Below are 22,886 nucleotides of genomic sequence, written 5' to 3'. Positions count from 1 at the left end.
TTCAAAAAATGTTTATGGTGATAAATACACACCTATGTGATATTGTGAGTCATTAATTGTACACCATGTATGGAATGTTTACATACAAGAATGTTTGTATGTTTGTTAACTTTTATCAAAAATATTTTTAAAAAATTAAAAAAAAAACTAATCTACCCTATTCTCAAAAATCATCTTAAAATTTATTTCTAATGCCCTTTTACTAAAGGAAGTAATGTGTTGTCCCTTTGTTTTAGGTTTCTTTCCCTTCTCTTTCCCTAAGTGGTGTCTCGCTACTTCAGACTGGGAGACTGAAAGTTAAAAGCTTGAAACTACCTGCATTAATGATTTTTTTTAAGCTGGAAAGCTCATTTCTGTTTAATTTATATAACTTTTCCCACTGCATATAACTAAGGCCTAGAAGGAAAAATCAGGCCTGAAGAATACTTTCAATATAAAGTAATGAATGAAAACAGAAATTAGAAATGGAAGCTGCCTTTCAATATAAATTTTTCAGTTTGCTTCAGCAAATGCTTTTTCTCCTTGGCATTTATTTTGGCTGTTTCTTGTCTTTTAGGGTAGTAGAATTGATAAGTGACTGCCAGGCACTATAATAATTCTTCCTTGTTTTTTGGCTGGTGACATATTTTTCTATGCTAAGACAGTTCTGTAGCCTAGTAAACTCCAGTGAGTGCTTGTGGTTAGAACTGGAATGACCTCCAGGAAACATCCAGCTCATTTCTCAGCTCTGTCCCTGACTTACCAGTTACTCTCTCCAATCTCGGTTTCTCTGTTCCAGCTTCACAAAGATGAAATGGGCATTAGTCAATATTTGTGATGGCCTTGAAAAAAAGATTGCATATGTGAGGTGTTTATAACATCCATGGTAATTAGGAGAGAACCGTGACTTTCTTTGCTTACTTCCAACCTCTTAGGGAAATGGGCTGGCTCTTTCTGAGTTTTCCCGTGGTGAGGGTTGATGGTAGTTGGACCAAGAGGTTGTGGTTAAGTAGCAGATGTCATTGGGTTCCCTCTTCCAGCTGTGGAGCCAGTGAGAAATATGCCTGCAGTGGGTGTTCTCAAAAGGTAAGAGTGGAAGGGTACTCACCCTGCTGAATACTTTGATGTGTTACCTTCCCTCCTCCACAGGCCCTGAGCGACCGCTTCAGCGGTGAGATCCCTGATGACCAGATGGCACACAGCTCTTTTTTTCCAGATGAGTACTTTACCTGCTCCTCCTTGTGCCTCAGCTGTGGGTAAGTGAGGCCAACTATCCCACCCCCCCAACCCTGGGAAAAGGGTTCAAAGTGGTGCTTCTTGGACTGCAATACCCATGCAAATCATCTGGGTCTGGTTAAATTACAGATTCCGATTTTAAAGATGGGGATAATGCATTTCTAACAAATTCTGAGGTGATACTTTGATGTCTGGAGACCACTCTGAGTAGCAAGGGCTCAGAGGACAAAAATTCCAACCTGGTTTAGATGTGAAATTGACTGTCTTTTGGCTTGGGCCGTTTTTATGGCAGAAAACGTGGAGTTGCTTGCTTTTCTATGCTTATTCATAGTCATTCAGTTTATTCAACTAATATTTGAATGCCCAGTGTGTCCAAAGCACTGCAGTGAGCACTGATCTTTAGTGATTCTTTTTGCTATGACTCTTCACTAGAATTATCCAGGAAACTTTGAAAATTGCTGAGGCCTGGACCTCTGGTTTAGTGGGTCTGGGTTAGGGTCTAAGCACCAGTGTTTTTAAAAGATTTATAAATATTTCTAATGTGTGGTCTGGGTTGAGAACACTGTTAGAACAGTGTTTCTCTATATGCATCACCTTGGAATTTTGTTAAAATGCAGACATATTTGGTAGGTCTTGGGTGGGACCTGAGATTCTGCACTTCTGACAAGCTCCTAGGTAATGCCTGTACTCCTGGCCCAGGGATCAGGATACACCAGAAAAGCCTGAAGGGTTTGTTAAAAACAGATGGTTATGGGGTACACGGGTGGTGATTCAATGGTAGAATGCTTGAGACCCAGTTCAATTCCCAGACCATGCACCAAAAACAAAAAAAACAAACAAAAAACCAAGATTGGTGGGCCCCACCCCAAGAGTTTTTTATTCAGTAGGGCCTGGAAAATTGTATTTCTGATAAGATCCTGGGTGATGCTGATGTTGTTGACTTAGCACCTCACTTTGGGGATCGCTGGATTCATTAGAACTTGGCCTGACCCATTGATGGCTATTAAACCACAGTCTGGCGACTTGTCTCATGGACCCCAGGAAATTGAAATGTCAGGGTCAGATTGCAGTCTCCGTCTCTTATAACTGCTGCTCCCCCTCATCTCTTCACCACTGAGGTATCTTTGTTTTCATCAGGACTACTGTGTCATTTGCCTATCAAAAAGAAGAGACCTGAGTTTGGAAAGAGGAGAGGGGTATTAGTTGCTGCTGTAATTTGACTGTCCCTCTTTGGTTCACCCTATGAGTCCAGCAGGAGGGGCTTAGGGCCTGTTGGATTACCACTTTCCCATTCTAACAGAGCCTTGCCAGGGTTGCCAGAATTTTCCTTTATATCATAGTAAAATTCATAAAGTCCCAATATCTGTAAAAATGAGATTTATGAAGGTGTCTCATACAACCATGGGCATGCAAGAGCCCAAAATCTGTAGGGCAGGCCACGAGCTGGCAGTTCTGATGAAGGTCGTCAGTGAACTCCCCAAGAGAGGCTGGCTGATTGAAGTGGAGGGAGAGATTCTCACTTCTGAATTCTCCTTAAAAGCCTTCAGGTGATTAGGTTATGCATCACTCATTGCAGAGGACACTCCCCTTAGCCAACTGCAGATGTAATCAGCCATAGATGTAACCTACATGCTGATGATTTAAGTCCATGAAATGTCTTCGCAACATAGATAGGCCAGTGCTTGCTTGACCAGACAGCTGGGTACCATCACCTAGTTAGGTTCATGAACCTAACCATCACACTGTTTCTGTTTCAGGATGGCAGAGCCCACTGTGCATTTAGAAGGTTTTCTTGTTCTGCTTAAGAAATGCATTACCAAATTTTGGCAGTTGATTTTTGTGTTGCATCTTGGCAACTTGTTCTGGTTAAACTTTGCACTTCATTCTGTTTGAATTTTTGAATTTTATGAGAAACATTCGGATTTTATCTCTTACGCTGTTGGTGTCTTCTGGCTCCTCCATTCTTGCAAAGGGGCTTAGAGCACCAGTAGTTTTTCCAAGAAGAGATTTCTTCTTTTCCTCTCTTTCCTCCTGCAAGGGTGATTGATGCTTTGCATCTGTAATGCTGTTGTTCTAGTTTACTAGCTGCCGGAATGCAATATACCAGAAACGGAATGGCTTTTAAAAGGGAGAATTTAATGAGTCGCTGGTTTACAGTTCTAAGGCTGAGAAAATGTCCCAATTAAAACAAGTCTATAGAAGTGTCCAATCTAAGGCATCCAGGGAAAGATACCTTGGTTCAAGAAGGCCGATGAAGTTCAGGGTTCCTCTCTCATCTGGAAAGGCACATGGTGAACACAGTCACGGTTTCTCTCTTGACTGGAAGGGCACATGGCAGACACGGCGTCATCTGCTAGCTTACTCTCCTGGCTTCTGGTTTCATGAAGCTCCCCGGGAGGCGTTTCCCTTCTTCATCTCCAAAGGTTGCTGGCTCATGGACTCTCTGCTTTGTGGTGCTGCAGCATTCTCTGCTGTCTCTGAGTCTCTCTCTCCAAAATGTTTCCTCTTTTATAGGACTTCAGAAACTAATCAAGACCCACTCAAATGGGTGGAGACATGTCATCCCCTAATACAGTTTAACAACCATTCTTAACTAAATCACATCAACCAGGGAGATGATCTCATTACAGTTTCAAACATACAGTATTGAATAGAGATTATTCTACCTTTACGAAATGGGATTTCTATTAAAACATGACTTTCTTAGGAGGCATATATCCTTTCAAACCAGCACAGCTGTTGATTGCAAGTGAAGCAGAGGCATGTGAGTTTGTAGGTGAATCAACACTCTCAGTACTCAGCACCTGAGCCCAGATAATAACCCTGGTCTGGTTTCAGCCCTGTGCCTGGCCCAGGATCAAGATGCCTGTGCTTATGTGGCACTGGCTCCTAGTAGCCATTCTCATTGTTAGCTTTTGGGCCTCACGCAGGGCTGGATGTAAGAACAGCATGAATCATGGTAAAGAAGGAGTGCCGCATGAAGCCAAAAGCCGCTGCAGATACTCCCACCAGTATGACAACCGAGTTTATACGTGCAAGGTGAGTACTCCAAGCTTCTCCGCTGCCCCAGCAGTTGGTTTACTGCTTGCACTCTCTCCTTTTGGCAAGACTGTCTTGATGCAGTACTTTGCTGCATCTGAAAGTATTTGACATTCAAATTAATCTCTCTGGAACGTCTCCTCTCCTCTAATTAAAAGAACTCATATCTTCGTTGCTGGGGCCCCTTTGTTTATTTTTTTTAAAGCTTAAATTCCCCTTTTTCTGTTGAGATTTTACGTAAGAGTCTTGTACCTTGACTTTTCATTCTTAGGAGCAGAAGTGCTCTTCAGGAAAACATTTTGATTGCTTTCTCAACTGTATGTGACAGGGGTATAATTTAGAGCTCAGTTTTGGGGCCTGGGATGACACATACACAATTCATTAACATTCAGGGGACTGGCTTCTTTAGATAAATGAACTTTCTTCTGACATGCTAAACTTGGGGTCTGTAAAGCCTTAGCTGGTTTGCAGAGTGGAGGGCTGCATGAGGGATTTAAAGAGGCTGTGGGATCTGGTGTACATATAAGAACCTGGCAGAGTGCTCCATGTTTCAGGCTTGCTATGAGAGAGGCAAGGAGGTCAGCGTAGTGCCCAAAACATCTGCTTCCACCGACTCCCCCTGGATGGGTCTTGCAAAATATGCCTGGTCCGGGTGAGTTTAAACGATGTAGCTAAAGTTTTTTTGATGTTTGTCTTCTGAGACATGTGGCTGGATAACAGTATCTATTTGCCTTCCTTACAGGTATGTGATTGAATGTCCTAACTGTGGCGTGGTCTATCGTAGCCGGCAGTACTGGTTTGGGAACCAAGATCCTGTGGATACAGTAGTGCGGACTGAGATTGTGCATGTGTGGCCTGGAGTAAGAGCTGTTTTATTTTTCTTCTTTCTCTTGTATCATTCATTTATTCATGTGTTTGGAAATGTTTAGAATTAAGGTTAGCCATGACTTTGAATATATTGGTGATTTAGAAAGGCATCATTTAAGATCGTTTCTTCTTGTAGACCCATAATTGTGTTTATTTCTTCTTACATAAATATTAAAAGCATGTCTTTAAATAAATAAACCAAAATTAATGTACAGTTCTGCTGTTTTGGCAGATGAAACTTCTTTTATCCATAGTCTCCTCATTCATTTTCCAAATGCATATATATTTTATAGATGTGATTATAATTTACATGCCTTTTTTTTCCTTTTTTTCTCATAAAACAATCTTGCTTTCATGATTCTCATTCTCAGAGACTGCTGAATATTCTGTCTGGTGCTATAGTTTAATTCACCATTCTCTTCTTTTTGAATGTTTATAACTTTTTATTATCAAAGAAAATGCTACAGTGATTATCTTCAATGGAAGACAATGTTTCATTTTGGGGAATTTTTTTTAAGTATCTTCTAAGAGGTGGGATCATTGTAAACCCTTACTATTTTTTAATTTGACTTTTTTTAATTTTTTTTAAATTTGACTTTAAAATTTAAGATAGCAGAAAAACAAATCTGTTTATGTGGGAGCAATATTGTGCTTTTATTCTGCATTAACTGTTCATACTTGGAATTATCCATAAATCACAACAAATGTAAAACCTCCACTGCCCCCACCCCCCATCCCCCTGTTCCACAAAAAAATATGCAGTTTTCTGTAAGGGGCTTATTTTACTCTGTGTTGTTCCCCTTGTTGAGTGATGCCTAAAGCCACCAGCCAACTCTGTGTGTCTACCTTCAGATCCACCATGAGCCTTCCTGGATCCTACAAATACTGCAGATCTCAAGGTTTCCTTGTTGTCCTTTAATTCGTCTTCTTGTCACTTGAATGTCCAGGCCCATTACTGCAATGTTGTCTTATTTCTGGAGTGAAACCCAGTCCCATGGATTTAAAGTGGCTTTGAACTAGTATAACTTTCTTACTAGGGTTTTATCACCAATACCTGTTTGTTTGTTTTTTTAAACTTTTTTTATTGTATAATATAACATATATACAAAGCAAAGAAATAAAAAAGCAATAATTTTCAAAGCACTCTTCAAAAAGTGGTTACAGGACAGATCCCAGAGTTTATCATGGACTACTATACCATCCTCTCATATTTTTCCTTCTAGCTGCTCCAGAATATAGGAGGCTAGAGGGCTTAAATACTTTTTTAAGTATTTAAAAAATACTATAAATACTTATTTATATTTAATATAAATTAATATTTTTTTAAAAATTAGGAAAAAATATTTTTTTCCTTTTTTTTTGTGAACAATAACATATATATGAAAAAGCTATAAATTTCCAAGCACAGCACTACAATTAGTTGTAGAACATATTTCAGAGTTTGACATGGGTTACAATTTCACAATTTTAGGTTTTTGCATCTAGCTGCTCTAAAATATTGAAGACTAAAAGAGGTATCAGTTTAATGATTCAGCATTCATATTCATTTTTAAGTCCTGTCTTCTGTGTATAATTCCACTATCACCCTTGATCTTTTCATGCCTCTGTTTGGGATCGTTTGGGTTATGGCAATTCTAAATTTTTGATATTGGAAGGATCTGTCACTAATATGGGGTAGGAAGATGGAACTATCTGATGTTCTGGAGAAGCTGGGCTAGGTTTCTGGACTTATCTGGACCAGGGACCTATCTGGAGGTGGTAGATTTCTGGCAAGTTACTCTAGTGCCTGGAACCCTTGTGGAATCTTATATATTGCCCTAGGTGTTCTTTAGGATTGGCTGGAATGGTCCTGGTTGGGGGTTGTCAGGTTATAATAGGTAGCAAGGTCTAACTGAAGCTTGTATAAGAGCAACTCCAGGTAGCCACTCAACTCGATGTGAACTCTCTCTGTCACTGATACTTTATTAATTAACCTTCATTTCTCCCTGTTGATCAGGATGGAATTGTTGATCCCACAGTACCAGGTCTGGATTCATCCCTGGGTGTCATCTCCCACGTCACCAGGGAGACTTTCACCCCTGGATGTCATGCCCCACTAGGGGGGAGGGCAATGATTTCACTTGCAGAGTTGGACTTAGAGAGACTGAGGCCACATCTGAGCAACAACAGAGGTCCTCCAGAAGTAACTCTTAGGCATGCCTATAGGTAGTCAGTTTCTCTCCCACCTACATAAGCTTCACAAGAGTAAGCCTCATGATCGAGCATGACCTATTGATTTGAGTGTCCCTAAGGTTTGACACAATATCAGGGGATTCCCTGATGGTAAGATTTAATAGTTCCATAGTCCTTCTCTCCTCCCTCAGGGGACTTTGCAATTCTTTTTGGTTATCTGCTTAATATACTCTGGGATGCTTCCAGGCATTACAGTAATCTATACAGGATTAAAGGACCTCTTTCTTATTCTGTGCTTCCTGTGTTTCAGTTGTTCAAATGAGAGCTATAGAGATAGGTTGAATTAAATTATGCACTACATAAAATTTCTGTTCCAGATCGAATAAACCTCTCTTTCATTAGTCTCAAAGAGCATGTGTGGTTCTAAAATATAGACACTGTCTTCCTTACCTCTGTGTTCTGAATTACTTTAACCCCAACCTGTTCAGCTTCGTTCTTCTCTCTAAATATCAGGTTATACATGTAAAACAACCTCTCAAAATCCAGAAATAATAATCACAGCTCCAGACTTAATGTGTCTGCTCTAAAAGCTTATAGTCTAGGCCCTATTTTCTTATAAGCATTTTCTAAAGGTGACCATACCATTGTTGTTTTTTTGTTTGTGGCTTAGTTTATCTCACCAAATTCCCACATGTCCATTCACATCATTGCATGCCTCACAACATTGTTCCTTTTTGTAGCAGCACAACCTTCATTCATAAGTATACCCCATCGTTTGCCAATCTACTTCTCTGACAGTGCATCCTTCAGCCACATGCATTCATTGGGCATCATGTAGAGGGCCCAAAGTCCACAGTCCATCAACATTCTCAATTTTAGATAATTTCATTGTTCCCAAAAGAAAGAAAATCAATAAATACACCCTCGCCAAATAGGAAATTTAAACCTCCTCTTAACTCTTGTCCCTTCCCCCATTATTTACGTCTGCTATTACTGTGATAGTGCTGATGGTTTCCTTTTGAACATAGCTTATAGCTTGCAATAGCAGTTTTCCCCCGTACCCTGAACTTAAACACTCTTTATACAAGAATCATACTTTTAAAGTAATTCTTGTGAGAATTAATTCTTATTTGTATTAGACAGTGGGACATATAGGTCTATACAACCCCTTTCAATCTTGTTCATCTTCAATGTGGTAATATTACTTATAGACCCACTAGAGAACCACCTTCACTCCTATCTATTCCCTTACACTGGAGTTCAGCCTCATTAACTAACAGTTCACTCATCTCTATCTTCTATATCCCTCTAAGTCCTCTATATTCTGTATTACAAGCCTCTGATTATACCTTTATGCTGGTCATGAAAGTGGAATCACACAGAATCTGTTCTTTTGTGTCTGGCCGATTTTGCTCAGTGTTATGTCATCAAGACTCATCCATCTTGTCATGTGCTTCAGAACATCATTTTGTCTTACTGCTGCATAATATTCCATCATATATATATATATATATCCATCATATATATATATATACACCACATTTTGTTGATCCACTCATCTGTTGATGGGCATTTAGTTTGTTTCCATCTTTTGGTGACTGTGAATAATGCTGCTATGAACATTGGTGTGCAGATCTCTGTTTGTGTCGTTGCTTTCAGCTCTTCTGGGTATATACCAAGTAGTGCTGTTGCTGGGTTATAGGGCAACTCGATGTTTAGTTTCCTAAGGAACCACCAAACAGTCTTCCATAGTGGCTGCAGTATTGTACATTTCCACCAATAGTGCATGAGTGCCCCAGTTTCTCCACATCCTCTCCAACATTTATAGTTTCCTGTTTATTTAATAGCAGCCATTCTTATAGGGGTGAGGTGGTATCTCATTATAGTCTTGATCTGCATTTCCCTTATAGCCAGTGAAAATGAGTATCTCTTCATGTGCTTTTTTGTTGTTGTTTTTAAACACAAATGAAGGACATTTATTTAGAAATAATCTGATTTAGGTAGACAAAAAAATACAGCAAATAAACGTATGAGAAACAAGTGGGCTTTCATAGCATGACTGAAGATAAGAGCTTCATAAACTGTTCATGATAGCAAAGATCATAAGTTAAAATGTGAGAGGGAGGTGCTCATGTAGTTCAGTGGTAGAATTCTCGCCCACCATGTGGGAGACCTGGGTTCAATTCCTGGCCCATGAACTTCCCCCAAACAAACAAAAACAGAAATTCCACAAGTGGTGCTGTAATAACGGGATACTCACATGAAAAAAGAATAAAATGTGACCCCCACCATACAGCCTAGAAAAAAAGATAAAAGGTGAGTAACTCAGTAATAAATCTTTTGGGCTGGGTCAGGGATAGACACTGAAGTTCACCAGTCTAGTCTTCAATATGAATTCGTAACTCCCAGGTGCCCATCTTTTTGGACTTATGATCTAAAACCTTTTGGACCATGACCTAAACCTGAAGTAAACAGTCTAAACTATCTCAGGAGCATCTTCATGTGCTTTTGAGCCGTCTGTATTTGCTTTTCAGAAACATGCCTATTCGTATCTTTAGCCCATTTTATAGTTGGGTTGTTCTTTTGTTGTTGAGTTGTATGATTTCTTTGTATATACAGGAAATCAAACCTTTGTCTGATATGTGATTTCCAAAAATTTTCTCCCATTGAGTTGGCTACCTCCTCACCTTGTTGAGAAAGTCTTTTGAGATGCAGAAGCATTTGATTTTGAGGAGTTCCCATTTATCTATTTTTTCTTTTGTTGCTTTTGCTTTGGGAGTAAAGTTTAGCACCTCCTGTGACTAGGTCTTCAAGATGTTTCCCTGCATTTTGTTCTAGAAGCTTCATGATGCTAGTTCTTGTATTTAGGTGTTTGATCCACTTTGAGTTGATTTTTGTGTGGGGTGTAAGGTAGGGGTCCTCTTTCATTTTCTTGGCTATTGATATCCCATTCTTCTGTGCTCAATTATTGAAAAGACTCTTTTGTCTCAGTTCAGAGAATTTGTCGTCCTTGTCAAAAGTCAGTTGACCATAGATTTGGTGGTCTGTTTCTGCACTCTCGATTTGATTCCATTGGTCAATGCTTCTGTCTTTGTGCCAGTACCAGGCTGTTTTGACCACTGTGGCTTTATAATAGATTTTGAAGTCAGGTAGTGTTAATCCTCCTACTGCTTTCTTCTTTTTTAGGATGCTTTTAGCTATTCAGGGTCTCTTTCCCTTCCAGATGAATTTGATAATTAGCTTTTCCAAATCTTCAAAGTGGGTTGTTGGAATTTTGATTGGTACTGTGTTGATTCTGTAGATCAATTTAGGGGAGAACTGACATCTTAACTATATTTAGCCTTCCTATCCATGAGCAGTGAATGTCTTTCTGCCTATTTAGATCTCCTTTGATTTCTTTTAGCAATGTTACATAGTTTTCTGTGTATTAGTCCTTTACATCCATAGTTAAGTTCATTCCTAAGTATTTGATTCTTTTAGTTGCTATTTTGAATGGAATTTTTCCCTTAACTGACTCCGCAGCTAGGTCATTGCTTGTGTATAGAAATGTTACTGATTTTTGCACATTAATTTTATATCCTGCCACCTTGCTGAATTTATTAACTCAGGTAACTTTGCTGTAGATTTCTCAGGATCTTACAAGTATAGTTTCATATCGTCTGCAGATAATGAGAGTTTTACTTCTTCCTTTCCAATTTGCATGCCTTTTATTTCTTTGTCCTGCGTGATTGCTCTAGCTAGAACTTCTAACACATATTGAATAATAGTGGTGACAGTAGGCATCCTTGTCTCCTTCCTAATCTTAGGGGGAAAGCTTTCAGTTTCTCTCCATTGAGTATGATGCTGGCTATCAGTTTTTTATATATTCCCTTTATCATATTGAAGTAGTTACCTTTGATTCCTATCTTTTGGAGTGTTTTTATCAGAAAAGGATGCTGAATTTTGTTGAATGTTTTTTAAGCATAAATCAAGATGAGATGATGTGTGTTTTTTCACTTTTCATTTGTTAATGTGCTGTATTACATTAATTGATTTTCTTGTGTTAAACCATCCTTGCACTCCTGGTATAAACCCCACTTGGTCATGGTGTATAATTCTTTTAATGTGCTATTGCATTTGATTTGCTAATATTTTATTGAGAATTTTTGCGTCTGTGTTCATTAGGGAGATTGGCCTGTAGTTTTCCTTTCTTATAGCATCTTTACCCAGTTTGGGTATTAAAATGAGTTAGGTAGAGTTCCTTTTTCCTCAAGTTTTTGGAAAAGTTTGAGCAGAATTGGTGTTAGTTCTTTCTGGAATGTTTGATAAAATTCCCCTGTGAAGCTGTCTGGTCCTGGGCTTTTCTTTGTAGAAAAATTTTTGATGACTGATTGAATCTCTTTTCCTGTAATTGGTTTTTTGAGATCTTCTTGAGTCAGTGTAGCTTGTTTGTGTGTCTCCAGGAATTTGTCCATTTCATCTAAGTTGTGTAGTTTGTTGGCATATAGTTATTCATAGTACCCTCTTATGATTTCTTTTATTTCTTCAGGGTCTTGATAATGCACCCCTTCTCAGTTCTGGCTTTGTTTATTTGCATCCTCTCTCTCTTTTTCTTTGTCAGTCTTGCTAGGGGCCCATCAATTTGATTGATTTTCTCAAGGAACCAATTCTTGGTTTTATTGATTCTTTCTTTTGTTCTTTTGTTTTCCCATTCAGTTATCTCTGCTTTAATCTTTGTTATTTCTCTTCTTATATTTGCTTTGGGGTTAGTTTGCTGTGCTTTTTCTCAAGTTCCTCCACGTTTGCTGTTAAGTCCTTGATTTTTGCTCTTTCTTGTTTTTTAATATAGACTTTTAAGACAATAAATTTCCCTGTCAGCAGAGCCTTTGCCGCATCCCGTAAGTTCTGATAAGTTGTATTCTCATTTTCATTCATCTCCAGATAGGTATTGATTTCTCTAGCAATTTCTTCTTTGAGCTACTGGTTGTTTAAGAGTGTGTTATTTAATCTCCATATATTTGTGAATGTTTTCATTCTTTGGTGGTTCTTGTGATCCAGCTTCATCTATTGTGAGCAGAGAAAGTGTTTTGTCTAATTTGAATATTTTTAAATTTACAAAAACCTGTTTTGTGCCCCAGCATATGCTCGACCCTGGAAAATGTTCCATGAGCACTGGAGAAGAATGTATAACCTTGTGCTTTGGGGTACAGTGATCTGTATATGTCTGTTAGGTCTAATTCATTTATCAAATTATTTAACTTCTCTATTTCCTTGTTGATCTTCTGTCTGGTTGTTCTGTCTATAGAGGAGAGTGATGCATTGAAGTCTCCTACTATTATTGTTGAACATTCTGTTGCTCTCTTGAGTTTTGCCAGTGTTCTGTCTCATGTACTTTGGAGCTCCTTGATTGGGAGCATAAACATTTATGATTGTAATATCTTCTTGGCAAATTGACCCTTTAATTAATATATAGTGTCCTTCTTTCTCGTTTATGATGTCTTTACATTTAAAGTAAATGTCTTTACATTTGTCCGAAATTAGTATAACTACTCCTGCTTTCTTTTGATTACAGCTTGCATGGAAAATCTTTTTCCATCCTTTCACTTTCAATCTATTTGCATCCTTGCATCTAAGATGAGTCTCTTGTAAGCAGCATATATAGCTGGATTATGTTTCTTAATCTATTCTGCCAATCTTTATCTTTTGATTGGTAAGTTTAGTCTGTTAACATTCAGAGTTATTACTGAAAAGAAGTTTCTTGAGTCCACATCTTATTTTTTTTAATTTTATTTGTCATATCTGTATATTCTCTTCTGACTTTCTTTTTGTATTATTTAAATTACCCTTAGTGGTATTCTTCAATTCTGTACCCTTCTCCAGACCTTCCTCTTCTGTCTTTTTTTTTTTTTAGCTGGCAGAACTCCTTTTAGTATTTCTTTGTTTTTTTTGTTTGTTTGTTTGTTTTTTTATTAATTAAAAAAATTAACTAACACAACATTTAGAAATCATTCCATTCTACATATGCAATCAGTAATTCTTAATATATCACATAGATGTATGATCATCATTTCTTAGTACATTTGCATCGATTTAGGAAAAGAACTAGCAAAACAACAGAAAAAGATATAGAATGATAATATAGAGAAAAAAATAAAAAATAATAATAAAAATAAAAAATAAAAAAATATATAAAAAACAAAAAAAACAAAAAACACAAACAAACAAACAAACCAAAAAAAAAAAAACTATAGCTCAGATGCAGCTTCATTCAGTGTTTTAACATAATTACATTACAATTAGGTAGTATTGTGCTGTCCATTTTTGAGTTTTTGTATCTAGTCCTTTTAGTATTTCTTACAGCATTGGTCTCTTGTTGACAAATTCTTTCAGGACTTGTTGTCTTTGAATACTTTAATCTCTCCCCAAATTTTGAAGGAGAGTTTGCCTGGGTACAGAATTCTTGGCTGGAAGTCTTTCTCTTTCAGGATCTTGACTATATCATACCACTGCCTTCTTGCCTCCATGGTGCTAAGTTGAGTAGTCTGAACTCTGTCATTTGATTTCCCTTGTATGTAGTGGATTGTTTTTCTCTTGCCTCTTTCAGGATTTTCTGCTTCTCTTCAGCACTTGACAGACTGATTAGTATGTGCCTTGGGGAAGGCCTATTTGGATGTATTGTGTTTGGAGTTCTTTGGGCTTCTTTGACTTGTATATTTATATCCTTTATGAGGATTGGGAAGTATTCCCCTTTATATCCTCAATTACTCTTCCTAGCCCTTTACTTCTCTCTTCTCCTTCTGGGATACCAGTGATTCTTATATTTGTGTACTTTGTTTTGCCTATCATTTGCCTGAGTTCCCCATTCAATTTTTTCCATCTTTTTTGCCATTTGCTGTTTTGAGTCTTCGAAGTCAGTTATCCTGTCCTCTATATCACTTATTCTTTCTTCTGTCTTTTCAAGTCTGGTGTTGTTGTGCCTCTAGTATGTTTTTTATTTGGTCAACAGTCATTAATCTCTCTGATTTCTGCTATTTTTCTATTTATTCTTTCAAATTCCTCTCTGTGCTCTTCTCCTCTCTTCTTGATCTCCTTTATGTCATTTGTTATCCCACTTATTTTATTAAGTAGAGTTGTATGAACATCTTTGATTAGTTGTTCCAACATCTGTGTCTCCTCTGGTGTTTTAATTTGGTCATTAGGCGGGGCTCTATCTGTCTGCATTGTGATATGTTTAGTAATGTTCAGCTGTCTTCATTGCATGTAAATATCTTGATTGATTTACTTTGGGAGTTGATCTCTTTCAGTAGTCTAAGACCTTGTGTTTGCAGGATGGTTGTACAGCAGGGAGCAGGGCACGGGGTACAGTGATTTGTTTCAGGGCAGGTGTGGGTGCAGATTGGCGATGTTATGCTGATGCTTGTGAATGTGGGTGCCCAGAGGCCAGGGAGAATGTAGCTGTGCGGACGCACTAGTCTTGGGGGCATAACCCTGGTGTGCACTGGTCTAGGACATGGGGCCCTTTGTGCGCATGTGTAGAGCTGTGGTAGCAGGTTGGCATTACGTCGTCATGAATTGGGGGCAGATGTGACCAAGCTGTGCAGGTTGGCACTTTCTCAGAGCTGGCTGAGGCCTGTGCACATGCGTGGTTCTAGGACTGCTGGAATGTACAGTTCCCAGAGCTGAATGATGTGATTGGGGGTCTGTGCGCACGTGTGGGCTTGGGAGTACCATAAAGGGATGTGCTGAGCTCAGGGAGGGCAGGGTGAGGCTGAGTGACACTATGGGTATGGGGGTCAGGGGTAGCCTAAGTATGGAGGTTTGTGCCTGCAAACTGGCAGCAGCCTGCAGGAAACAGGGAGAGGGAGGTAGTGCTCGGAAGGTGTGCAGGAGAGGTGAGTTGGGCCTCACTTGAAGGTGGGGGTGGAGGGCAAGTATGTGTACTGGGGGCTGGTGGGGTGGGGAGCATGGGGAATGGGAGCGGATGACGTGATTCAGGTGTGTGGGGTGTGGGGTGAGGCGCCGGTCACTGGGCTGCGCTGGTAAGGGTAGTGCACTCAAGGATAGCTGCTGTGGCCTGGCTTACTTCCTAGTCCTGTGTTCTGCTCTGTACACTCCTGCGAGCTCCGTGCCTCCGTGCCAGGCTCCAGCTTTCTGCCTCTCAGTTCCTCAGCCTCTGCAACCAGGGCTGCCATATGTGGTGCAGAAGGCTCTCCTGGGTCGGCCACACTCCTGAATCACTGCCTCAGTTGCCCTCCTCTCCCTTCTCTAACTTTCCTGTGGAGCAGGGCTAATCTCGAGCTATTCTAGTTTGCTGTCTTCCCGGAAGTTACTCTTTGTTTTTTGATCCAAGTTAGTTCTTTCCTCTGAAGCTATCATAGTTAAGATAGTTTATATTCCAGGAAAACAGTAATACCTTAATTTACCTTTAGGCTGCATTCCTCATAGTCCTGGGAGTTAGGGCAATACAGGCTGTTCCCTTTCTGCTCATTAGCTCTTTCATTTACTCATTATTTCAGGATCCATTGTTGAATATTGTGTATTGAGCTGGATTGTTTACAAAAATACAAAAATGGAAAGGTATAGAGTATTGTTGTCAGAGAGTTCACCATCTAGTGGGGAGTCAGATACCTAAACAGATTTTGTACTTACATATAGAAATAGGGGACCTAAAAGTGTAAGGTAGTAGAGGAACTGAGAAGAACCAGCCTGGGGTGAGGGATTTCTGGTGGAGGTACCCTTTTTGGCTCTATCATATATCTTATTTATGGGCAAACTAAAACCTCAATTGAACAGCTCTGCACCAAGTTTTCTAGTCAACTCTGAAGATAATACATCAGTGATGACTGATTGGTTATAGTGTTGCCTGGAAGTCAGAGGATTCCTGGTCTGTCCCTAGACTTCTCTGCCAAGGGGCTGTGTTTCTGAGTTGACCATGGTGAGTGTGTCATTCGCCTCTCCCTTCTCCCTCCTTCCTTCCCTCCCCCCCACTCACAGCATGATGGGAGCCTGCATTTTCATTTCAGACTGATGGATTCCTGAAGGACAACAACAATGCTGCCCAGCGCCTGTTGGATGGGATGAACTTCATGGCTCAGTCTGTGTCTGAGCTTAGCCTTGGGCCCACCAAGGCTGTGACTTCCTGGCTGACGGACCAGATCGCGCCTGCCTACTGGAGGCCCAACTCTCAGATATTGGTATGGTGCAGCAGAGGGCTCCCAACATCCCTGGCACACCCATCCTGCTTGTATAACTTTGCCCCAGAACTCAGTTTGTTCTGTGAGAGGAGAATGGAATATTTCCTTCAGAAAAATTAGCTTCCAGATTCCAGAAAAGGTGGGATGCATTGAGGCAGGAAGTTTCCTCTTTGCCCACTCACTTCCCTTTGCCTTATTTCTCTGTGGTGGGTTTTAGTTTCCTTATCTGTTAGGGCTGATTAGTACTGATCAGAGACCTCATGGAGGAAGAGAGATCTTAGGAGGTCACTTAGGCTCATCCTTAGCCTGACATGTAAACCTCTATAGCACCTACAGCAAAGGAGTATCCAGCTTTGGTCCAAACTCTATGATAGGCAACTCACTCTTCACTAGGTTTCCTTTCTGTGCTTATTACTAGAAAGTTTTTTTCCTAATTGGTCTAAAACTATCTCCCTTAGTTTCTAGTTGCTTCAGCAACTAGAGCTTTCCAGAGGCTCTTTCAAGAAAGTGAAGAATATGAATTCTCATAACTATTCTGGCTAGAATCAACACAGTTCCTTCTGGGAACCCTGTGACTCAGCCTGTCCTTGAGAGTAGATTTGAAGTGCTTCTTGGAAGAAAATGATAGTTACAGCTGTGCGTCAGCAGGGACATTCCATGTGGCTGGAGGTCTTAGGGCCCTTCTGTTAGGACTGTTGGGGTCCTGCTGCTACAAGATGGTCCTATGATCCTCCTCCTGGGTCTCACTGACTTTCTCAGCTGAGCAGACGTAAACGATACCTGCCTCTCTGCTTTGTTTTGGGGTTGGAACAGAGCTGCAACAAGTGTGCGACATCCTTTAAAGATAACGACACCAAACATCACTGCCGGGCCTGTGGGGAGGGCTTCTGTGACAGCTGTTCATCCAAGACCCGGCCAGTGCCCGAGCGGGGCTGGGGCCCTGCACCTGTGCGGGTGTGTGACAACTGCTACGAAGCCAGGAATGTCCAGTTAGGTAAAGTGGGGCCCGTGAGCTGCAAGGGTAGAGGGGAGAGCCTCTCTCCTTGGCACTGGGTGTTGGGAACTGGACTCCTTGGGACACATGCCCCAGCCATGTTCCTAACCACATTACTCTTCTGAGAGCAAAGGCCCGTCATTCCCTAAGCTCTTTCTTAGGATCCTGTGGGTGCTTTTACTCAATGGGGTTGAACCTTTCCTGTGCTCAAACTGCAGAATTGTTTCTGAGGGAAAGAAATACACATGCAGCAGTTGAATTCTGAAAAGGCAGCAGTCCTTACTAGAGATGGCTCAGACTGTGTCTTCTCTCTGAATAAGCTTCTAAATGATGCCCCTTTATGTCTTAAAAGGCAGGTTATGAAATAGTCCCAGAGGTCTGTGGGTAAAGAACTAAAAGATAGTAACCCAATTTCAGTCTGGACTTTAAACAGTTTGCAGGACAGCACATCAGTACCCTGGGTGAAAAATTCAGAAGTACTCTGAAGATTTCTCCCTGGGTTTTCTGTTTCTGTTGGGCTAAAGGGCTATGCCTTTTCCTTTATCATTTGTCTACAGATGTTGCTGAGACACAAGCTGATGAGGAAGGCGGAACACTGATTGCTCGGAAGGTGGGCGAGGCCGTGCAGAACACTCTGGGAGCTGTGGTGACAGCCATTGACATACCACTAGGTGGGCTTGGCAGTGCTTCTCCTGGGATAGTGTATATGAGATGAGGGGTTCCACCGTTCCCTGGACTATTATTTTATCAAAGTCTCGCTGACCTAGATTGAGTTGGGCAACAAAGAATCCATTAAAAATGTACGCTTGCTTGCTTCTGCTGAATACCTTAATGACATCATGTTTATTCCTGGAGGCCATCCTATTATATGTTATCTATTGCTGCATAACATATTACCATAAATGTAGCTGCTTAAAACACAGCTATTTTATCATGTCGTAGGTTTTTGTGGGTCTGGAAGTCAGAAAGCAATGAACTGGATAACAATTCTGCTCTAAGTGGCACTGACTGGAGTTATTGGGTGGTATTCCACTGACATCAGGGCTGGTCTCGATGGTCCATGCCAGACTCACATCCTGGGTGCCTTGGCAGGAACGGGTGGAAGGTTGGGCTCAGTAGAGCCTCCTCCCTCTCCAGGTAATCTCTGGTCTTTCCAGTGGAAGTTGGACTTTGTGCACAGCAGCACAGAACTCTAAGAGCTAATGTTCTAAGGACAGGAGGTGGAAGCAACTAGTCTCTTAGGCTTAGAAACTGGCTCACAGTCACTACTACTGTTGTCTCTTAGTTAAAGCAGTCACAGATCCTGCCTAGATTCAAGGGAGTGGACATAGACCCACCCCTCCTCTCTATGGGAAGAGTGTCAAAGAATTTGTAGCTATCCTTAATCCACCACACTAGCTAAGCTATTATTCATCAAGGATTTAGGATGGCCATTCAGCTCCAGATGTTCGAGAGTTGTAGCTAGGATGTAGGAATGCATTGTGTGAAGAACTTGGGGTAGTTCAACCCATTTTAGGTGAGAAACCAAAGACTCCTGGGTGGGTGGTAATGAAAACTGCTTGGATCCAATTTATCACTGTGGTGGGTGCACAAAATGAGCAGATGATGAACTTTTGACTCATGAGTGTAGGATTTGTCCAGGCTTGAATCTCAGGTTGCATCTGACCTCGGGTGACTGGGAGGGGCAGAGGCTGCCCTTGGCACAGATAACCCACCATCTGTGACTCATCAAGTGCAGTGTTCACTTACCAGGCATTGAGTCCCAGGCCATTGTTCTCCAGATGTTGTTTCTTGTAATCCTTGTAACAGCTCTTGAAGTTGGGTTGTTAAAGATGAGTAAGCTAAGGCCTTGAGAAGTAACTTCTCTTAATTCTTCAGTTACTAATTAACTTGTTCTCAGTGGAACTGGATATGAATGAAAATATATCTGACTCCAGAGTCTGGACTCTTCTGTAGCTACCCCAGTGGTTCTTCATGCAGCTGCTCATTAGGATCACCTGAAGAACTTAATAGATACATAATTATCAATGTCTGGGCCCCAGCCCCAAAGATTATGATCTGGACTGTATGGGGTGAAGGCCTTTGAAAAGCTCCCTAGGTGATCTTCAGTGCAGTTGGAACTGGGAGCCACATGACTCTCAGGCATTTGGTTTTGTATGTTCTGTCATCATCCCTTCCCTCCCTTAGGTCTGGTGAAGGATGCAGCCAGGCCGGCATACTGGGTGCCCGACCACGAGATCCTACATTGCCACAACTGCCGGAAGGAATTCAGCATCAAGCTTTCCAAGCACCACTGCCGGGCCTGCGGACAAGGCTTCTGTGATGAGTGCTCTCATGACCGCCGGGCTGTCCCCTCTCGTGGCTGGGACCATCCTGTCCGAGTCTGCTTTAACTGCAATAAAAAGCCTGGTGACCTTTAACCCTAGCTCCCTCTCCAAGTCCTTCACAATTCCTTAGGCTCTCAGGGTTAGAAACTGAAATCTTATTGGGGTAACTCTCCTCCTGGTCACCTATTGTGGTGTGTGCCCTCTCCTCTACTCATCCTGGGGCCACTTTCCCTGGTGGGGGCTGGGGCAGATGACATGCTGGTGGAGCCTGGCCGCAGAAGGTGTGAACCCTTCAGGGCAGGGGACTGAGCAAAGGGGAGTGAACCTGAATCCATTACATTTATTTCAGTTAAAAATAATTAAAATAAATATATATATACATGTGTGTGTGTGTGTGTGTGTGTGTGTATATATATATATATATATATACACACACCCATATATACATATGAAAGGAACTTGGAGTGATAGGCTGTTGCTGGTTGCAAAAACTTAATGACAGTCTGTTCCCAGCACAGGAGTAAGGTGGCGGTGGCAGCTGGTCTTCGCCCACAAAGCCAAGCCAGGTTCAAATCCACTACATTGCTAGTCACCTTTTGCTCCTTCTCCACAAGCATTCAGAGCTGATCCATTCCTTGCCTTTTCCCAGGTACTTCTTGCTTGGAACAGCCAGAAGGGAATTATGTTTGGGCCCTCAAGGGAATTGAATCCCAATTATTAGCAGAACTCTGTTTTAGTCAGAGACCACCCAACTTGGCGTGCAGGTCACCAGAGTGGGTGGAGGGTGATGGGTAGGGTCATCAGTCCTGAGAAATCAAAATATGGGGTTTGTGATACCCCTTTTGTACCTGGGAGAGCACAGAAGGAAATGGGTCTTCCCTGGCAGCATTACCTGCTTGTTGTTGTTTCTCTCTGTGTCTCCCCTAGGCTTTCCTAAAAGTTGGGCACCCTGCTCCTAAATCAAAGTACCTGCTATCTTCCCCCTCTCCAGCCCCTCAAGCCCACAGTCTGCTTTTGAGTGTTGCACTAGGACTTTTATTGCTTATTTTAAAGTGTCTTAATTCTTTGTTCCCAGACACACGACCCTCTAGCTATTGGAGGGGTGATCGTGAGAAATCTTCCAGGGAAACAGAGCACAGAATGGACTGTTAGTTTTTTTTTTTTTTAAAGTACATATAAATATTTCAACAGATCATAAAGAAAAAATTTTATCTCTTCCGTCCTTGCAAGAGAAGTCAAATGAACTTTTGTTTCTCATCAAGAGATTGGATATCCATATTGATTGTGACTGGAAAGAGACTGTTGTGCTGCAATCCTATCACATGGATTTTATCTTCAATGGCCCAAAAGGAAGAATCAAAAGCAACACAGTTCTTGACGGAACTGAATGGGTGGGTTGAGCTTCAGGGAGCTATGTGGGCAGTGGTTCCAGCATGGGTATCAATGTGACACGAGCTTTGGAGTGTGTTGGTCCTGCTCAGCCTGCTCCCTTACTGCCTCCTTTGGTCCAGTGGCTGAGGCCCTACTTTTGAACTGTGTATTATCAAATTCACCATTATAAAGGAATCTTCCTGCTGAACATGCGCTTTGCCGACTCTTTCCTCTAACTTTCCTCCAGTACTTTGCTCACTCCCTCCTAGTCATGGGAGAAGATCCCATGGCTTTCAGAGTAGAAGCCATGTGAGAGGTCCTATTTCTACTGTTGTAATACTTCACCTGTAAATACCTCAGTTTATAAGTAACAAATAGGAAGTTTTAAAGAAAAAGCATAATCAAGTACCACAAAACCATTAACCCATGGAATGGGTTTGAATATTAGGATGACAGGCTGTTTTCCCCCAGCTTCTAGATAGAGTATATGCCCACATCAGTTTGCTCATAAGCAGGGCCTTAAGAGTGTGATGATAACTGATGATCATAGAACTTTTGGGCATGGGTAGCAGATTCCATATGTTCTCACTTACCACACTGTTTTTTCCTGTATTCTGGCTTGTTCATGTGAACTTTCCAAAGTGGATGTTTGGGACTAGTCTTTTGTGGAGTGCTGGGAAAGTAGCAGCAGGGACAGAGCTTTGCTGGCCTGTGTGGGGAAGCTGTTTCCATCAGAAAACAAGGTCTTATAATGGTTAGGCCTGCCAGATCCTGCATTAAACAGAGAAATGTCTCTTTGTCTTGGTGAAAAGGTGAGTTTATTACAGGTACACATGTAAGGAACTGGAGGAAAAATTTTCCTAGTCCAGTATGTTCCAAACAGACAAAAAAATGGCCAGGATCCAGAAGAAAGAAGAAAAAAAAAAAAAATAGAAGAGAAGTTTGACCAGCCTGCCTGTTATCTTAGAAGTCCTCCCCTCATTCAGGTTTGTTTTTCAAGGAGAAACTGTTGCTTATTAGATCATGTGGTGATTTTTCTTGCATCCTTCAGCTGGCAATGCTGGGACGGTTTCTGGGAACAGAGAATAAGTTTTTTTGTTGTTGAGATTATATTGATAACAAACTATTTCAACAAGGCTTAAAATAACAAGGCTGTTTGAGTGATGTGATTATGATAAACAGTTTTTTTAACCACTGAAGACTATATTAAGCATCTTCCGGCTTAAAGATTATGTTGAGTAGTTTTTTTTTTTATCTATCCAGCTATCAAAGCCAGCGTTAGGTATGCACAGTTCTGTGGCAGCAGTTGTTTAACAACTTGAGTTCTCAGGATTTCAGGTTGGTGGTGTGAACAGTCTGGTATGTGGGGTGGTGGTAACAGACTCTGTTTTACTCCTGATTTGTAATTTCTGGATTTAAAATTGTTATTACTAGTGACCTATGGAAACACTTAAATTTTTTTTTTTTTTTTTTTTACCTTTTTATTCGCATTCCACTCTTCATTTTCCCTTTCCCGCTTCATCTTTTAAATTCCTGTGTCTCATCACCTGTTTCCTCATTCTTTGTGGCCATTGATTTTCTGGTCTTTGTTCCTTCTCTTCTTGCCCCATCTTCTTTTTCCTCTTCTTTCTCTTTCCTGCCTTTGTCCCTTTTGCCCTTATTCTCCTTCATTTTTTTGGAGAGTGGGGCAGGCTGGGGGTAGGGGACTGGGAGGAAAAAAGGTGAACG

General features: G+C 40.9%; 1 protein-coding gene across 7 annotated transcripts in view; it reads left to right on the top strand.

Moving 5' to 3' along the window:
- ZFYVE1 (zinc finger FYVE-type containing 1) overlaps nt 1-22,361 on the top strand; it is a 92,757-nt gene extending 70,396 nt beyond the window's left edge. For 3 of the 7 annotated variants that reach the window (XM_077122936.1, XM_077122935.1, XM_077122937.1), the window contains exons 5-12: nt 1,129-1,235; nt 4,146-4,254; nt 4,809-4,906; nt 4,997-5,114; nt 16,296-16,466; nt 17,280-17,460; nt 18,018-18,131; nt 19,648-22,361. In XM_077122936.1, the coding sequence (XP_076979051.1) occupies nt 1,129-1,235; nt 4,146-4,254; nt 4,809-4,906; nt 4,997-5,114; nt 16,296-16,466; nt 17,280-17,460; nt 18,018-18,131; nt 19,648-19,880 (1,131 nt within the window). In that variant the 3' untranslated portion in view covers nt 19,881-22,361. The remainder of the gene's footprint in view (nt 1-1,128; nt 1,236-4,145; nt 4,255-4,808; nt 4,907-4,996; nt 5,115-16,295; nt 16,467-17,279; nt 17,461-18,017; nt 18,132-19,647) is intronic. The other 4 variants (XM_077122942.1, XM_077122938.1, XM_077122940.1 and 1 more) reach the window with 2 other exon arrangements.
- Nucleotides 22,362-22,886: the final 525 nt, after the last annotated feature.

The sequence above is a fragment of the Tamandua tetradactyla genome, chromosome 12, assembly GCF_023851605.1.
Source record: "Tamandua tetradactyla isolate mTamTet1 chromosome 12, mTamTet1.pri, whole genome shotgun sequence".
Taxonomy (NCBI): Eukaryota; Metazoa; Chordata; class Mammalia; order Pilosa; family Myrmecophagidae; genus Tamandua; species Tamandua tetradactyla.
Note: the sequence above shows the minus strand (reverse complement) of the source record. Positions and strands in the feature narration are given on the sequence as shown.